Below are 5,109 nucleotides of genomic sequence, written 5' to 3' on the forward strand. Positions count from 1 at the left end.
GCCGGTGACGACTATATCGTCTATGTAGACAATGACACCATCTATACCCAGCAACATTTCAGTCATAATTCTTTGAAATATTTCTGGAGCGCAGTTTATGCCAAACATCAGCCTCTTGAAACGCATTAGTCCTCTGTCAGTCATGAATGTAGTGATGCCCCTTGAATCGGGATGCAACTCCACATGGTGAAATGCTGATTCGATATCCAATCTTGAAAAATAGATTGCTCCTCTTAGCTTGTTCAGGAAAGTTTCAATAACGGGAAGTGGGAAATGCTCTCTCTGGATTGCTTTGTTGGGACATTTCATATTTATACACAGCCTAATATCATCCTTTCCCTTCGGAATTACTACCATTGGAGATATCCATATTGGAGGACCAATAGCTCGTTCGATTATATCGGTGCGTAGTAGTTCACAAATCTTCTTGTCAACTTTTTCCTTCATTGATTCGGGTACTCTCAAATACGCAAGTTTCCTTGGTGTTACCGAGTTGTCTATGGACAACTTCACTGACACATTTGGAAATTTTGGAAACGGTTCATTGACTTCTATATTTTGAACTGCAAGACCCACTTTCAATATTTTTAGCTGTTCTGCGGTCGTTTTGCTCAATAAAGACTTAGTAGCTCCTTCTATGACAAAAAACTCTGTAAAACATTTTGGCTTCGCCTCGTTAACCGAAATCCACGCTTCAAAAAATACAATAACATTCAATGGGTTAGAACTAGCATACGCAGTAAACTGGCGATTACAAGGAAACTTCTTCTTATAAACGGTCGTTTTATTCATTGTGAGCTCGTTCCACACACTTTCAGTGATCGTATTAATAGCAGACCCAGAATCGATTAAAAAGACGACTGGGAAGTCTTGGATCATGCAAGTAATCATTCCATCATTCCGAGGGTGTATTGTAACCTATCCGATACCAACAAGGAAGAAAAATCAATTTTGTATTTAGAAATGTTTTCTTTTATTTATTTTTTTAATTTTATTATACCAGAAGAAAATGTTAAAAGTATACGGTTATGTTTACTGTACCTCAGCAATGATATCCGACTTCGGTCGACATGGTAATTCTTCCTTCCAGGTATGTGACTCCTGAAGAGAATTATTAGACTCCCTTTGCGGACCGACCCGCTCGAAACGATTGCTATTTTGATAGGGTTGTCTGTTCCTACATTTTCTTGCGAAGTGTCCGACACGTCCACACGCATTGCACCGAGCGTTTCGTGCATAACAATCACCCTCGTTTCTATGATTATTCGCACCACATCGGTTACATTCCCGATTGCGCTGATTCGATGCAAACTGCCGTCTTCTTGAATAGCCAGTAGATGCTTGTGTACCATATGGGGTGAATGACTTTGACTGTCGCGGTCTATTTTCGTTAACTACTGCAATTGCAGAAGGTGAAAGGTCCTCGTTGAATGGTTTGATCTTGGCCTTTTGTTTAAGCAAAATTTCTCTGTTGATCGCGTAATTGGTGAGCTCATCAAGTCCCATAACGTCTTCAAGACCTTTATCCCGTACACGCTCGTCGCGAGCTCCCATAGTTACCTGTTGTAGTAGCTCCTTTTCTTCACGATCGAAAAACTCACATCGCGATGCCTGAGCACGAAGTTTTAAGATAAACTCGTTGAACGATTCATCGCTGCCTTGCTTCAATGAACGAAACACTTCCAACTCAATGCGCTCATTTCTCTTTCCAATGAAGAATTTGTTTAACCTTTTTATAGCATTGTCGTACTCCGGAACTTCAGCTGGCGCTAATGGTGGTTTCACCACTTCAGGGTAAATTTCATCCGAAGTAGGACGCAAGTTACAAAAAATACGTTGGAGATTTCTTCCCCCACAATTCAACAAAAGCAATCTCTTTTCCCGCTGAGTCTCGACATTATTCAGTTCTAACATCAACTCGAACGCCCTGTACCACTCCTCCCATTCACGTCGCAAGTCTTGCGTAGTAACTCCATTGTTAAACGGAAGCAGATGGAAACGTTTAACCTCTTCCAGATTCATCTGTGAAAATAGATATAACAAATGCAAATAAGTTCATCGAAAGCATCACAAACGGTAAAGAGTAACAATATGATGCTTTTTTCTCTTAGGAACCAAAGATGCCTATTCACTAATAGAATTGAACGTAATTACAACTAAATTGGTGTCAAATTGGTTCGCAAAACCCGACATAAAATTTATTATGTCATCAACGAACCTTCTGTTGATGAATCTTAATGGAATATTGATGTATTCAAAAACTCAATTCATTTAAATATAATAGCCCTGTCACTTGTATCACAGGCTGTCTTCCGTATCTAACGCGCATCTAAAAATATAAATATTTAAAACCACCACTCTCGGCTCTTCCAATTCCATATACTATTCTGTGTATTTCGAGAACCGTTTTCACCGTCTCTCATGCTTACACTTTTCCGCATAATTTTCTGGTCTAGCAGGCATTTCTGCGCCTTGTTTTTTTTTTTCAAAACTCTCGCTCTTCAGTCCATAGACTGGACTAGCAGGCGTTTTTGTGACAAACCAGACTCGCTCTCGCTCTTCAGTATAAGTGGTAGTGGGTTAACAGGTGTTGGTGCGCTTTGGTTTTTTTCCAAACCAGACTGGCTCTCGCTCTTCAGTCTATAGCTGGACTAGTAGGTGTTAGTGCGCTTTGGTTTTTTCCAAACCAGACTCGCTCTCGCTCTTCAGTATAACATAGTGGGTTAACAGGTGTTGGTGCGCTTTGGTTTTTTTTTCAAACCAGACTCGCTCTTCATCATTTTTTTTAAGTCTCCGTTTTACTGAGCAGAAACATTCCAGCCACCAATACAAGCTTGCCATAGCCAGCGGAGCCCACCATCACACGCCTAAAACTCACAACCTGGATCAGATAGCAGCAGGAAGAGAAAAATATGGCGCCCCTAGCTTCGTTATTTCTCCGTTTCTTTTATAATGAAAAATAAACTCAGTAGCGTAGTTTCTCTACAATGTCTATTAATAATAATACTATAGTTACCGTTGATCCTACCGGCTGCGCCAAATTGTAGTATCCGTACAGTTAGGCCTTTCGGAATTTCATACGACTCACTACACAAATTTATATATAGCTCCAGAACCCTTTATTCGACCGCTCGGTAACACGTTTCACATTCAACTAACTCTATTCCCTACCGTACTCTTTTCACAGTCCGCTCTCAGACTCTACAATAATCTCGATACAATTCCTGATGTTCCTATGAAATTCTTTTAAGTAGCGAATAATTCTCGCGCTGTGACGTGCGAACAGCAACGATTAAAGATGCACGGCGATCCGACCTTGGTCACACAATAAGCTGAACACGTGGCTAAGATGTTTCTCGAGAGTATGTTCTCCACGCGGCCTTCTTCGATCCGGCTCGAAGGACCAAATGTTGAAGATTCCAAAATTAATATGGTTCACGGTTTCGGCATTTTATCGAAGCAGAAAAACGCGCGTGGGAATTTAATGTTAAAATTAAATTAAACTTTATTTGTGAGACTAGCTTGTCTTGCCTCCGTGATTGACTACTATCGACTGATTTGATCAGCCTTGATCGTGTTCTACTTATCCTAATGATAACGAGAGTAAGCGAATAGAGAAATAGATAAGCCGAAGTGAAGTTATATTCACCACAGCATCTTACGCTTCGTGTAGGTACCGAATCGATATCCCTTTTCTGCAATCGGTTTGCATAATCAAACATTCTCTTTATAACATAGATGATAGTATGATTGATATGAGAAAGGCATCATTACACCACTAGGTGGATTAAAACAGGTTCTTACAACTTGTTACACAGTAGTCATTTTTCATTTTTCATAAGGTAATACTATCCTTGATTTCGGAAGCAACATTTTGTGCAAATAAAAACGGTCCTGAAAAGAACCGATTCATTCATTCATTCTCCATAGATGAGTTTTCATTCTCAATAGATGAGTTTAGTCTGTATTTATTTTCGTAACAACGTTCAACTATTCAACTAAAACAGTAAGTAAATCAGAAACCTGTCACTGACGCTCCACGCAGCAACAATTACAGAAACTTTCCAGGAACACGTCCAACTGCGTACAGAAACTTGGCCAAAAGACCTGTCCAAACATATTGCTTCGTTTATTTTGAAACTAATTTCAGTCTTGTCTACTTCCGGACTCATCCTGCGAAGCTGCACCGGTGCCCTATACTAAGGAAATTGTGGAAGCAATGAAATTCAATTTATTTCCTAACCAAACCCAACTGCCAACGCAAAACACAACGAGACTCAGTCAGGACGAAGTTTAAAGCTAAAACATTCGGATTCCGAACTCCAAGAACCCGGGATTTAGCTATTAAATGTACAAACTGTCCTCATTCAGGATAATTTCGGGAAAAGGGGTTGGCTTCGAGTCCTTCAGCAATCCGCGTGGCTTGTAGCGGATTCGATCAGAATTGATTGAAAACAATAACGGCGAAGAGTCGACTCCGCTCGGCTTGGGCTATAAATAATGTGTCATAAATGGTGGAACCAATAAAGCTCACCAGTAAAACAAAAAAAAAAAATGTCTTCCCTTCATCCCTAGGAGAACTGCGGAAACACTCGAAAGGATTTCGAGTTATTGCACGGAAATATCGGAGACAATACCGCCGGAGGGTCGCTTATCCTTTGATTCATTCTTCCTACGGGGAGTATGCCAATTCTACGGAAGAGTTTTCCGGTGCAAAAAAGGTAAACCCAATTTTTCAATCTCTAAATTTTGGTGATTGGAAGGCGGCAGAAGCGTAATAATAAATAAAATTTATTATAAAAGAGTGATTTATGCGTTTCCGCCTCGCCAATGAAGGGGTTCGGATCTGTAGTCGGAAATGGATCTGTTGGAACAGTAAAAGGGTTACCGCGACTTGAAGATAGGGACTCAAAAACCTAGCCGAGCCATCAATCAACTAATGCGGAATGGGGAATGAAATCGAATGGTTCTGTCTGTTTGGGGGGACGGCTCATCTTGTCGCTTTTTAGGAGCAGGGATGTTTAGGACAGTATCTTTCGAGGGATGCATCGAAATATGGAATGATAATACATTTCTTCGGAACCATTAAACATTGGTCTGTTTTCTGTT

The 5,109-nt window shown here is 40.4% G+C and overlaps 1 protein-coding gene across 1 annotated transcript; it reads right to left on the bottom strand.

The window, feature by feature from the left end:
* Window positions 1-1,007: 1,007 nt before the first annotated feature.
* On the bottom strand, window positions 1,008-3,191 carry LOC131428122 (uncharacterized). The gene is made up of 2 exons (XM_058591799.1): window positions 3,017-3,191; window positions 1,008-2,022 (listed from the first exon to the last, which is right to left on the bottom strand). Exon 2 carries the CDS (start codon window positions 2,020-2,022, stop codon window positions 1,033-1,035), a length of 990 nt encoding a protein of 329 aa, XP_058447782.1. The 5' UTR covers window positions 3,017-3,191; the 3' UTR covers window positions 1,008-1,032.
* Between the last annotated feature and the right edge of the window lie 1,918 nt (window positions 3,192-5,109).

Source organism: Malaya genurostris, chromosome 2 (genome assembly GCF_030247185.1).
Source record: "Malaya genurostris strain Urasoe2022 chromosome 2, Malgen_1.1, whole genome shotgun sequence".
NCBI classification, from domain to species: domain Eukaryota; kingdom Metazoa; phylum Arthropoda; class Insecta; order Diptera; family Culicidae; genus Malaya; species Malaya genurostris.

Coding starts and splice junctions, on each gene's coding strand:
- LOC131428122 (XM_058591799.1), bottom strand. CDS start 2,022: ATGAATCTGGAAGAGGTTAAACGTTTCCATCTGCTTCCGTTTAACAAT.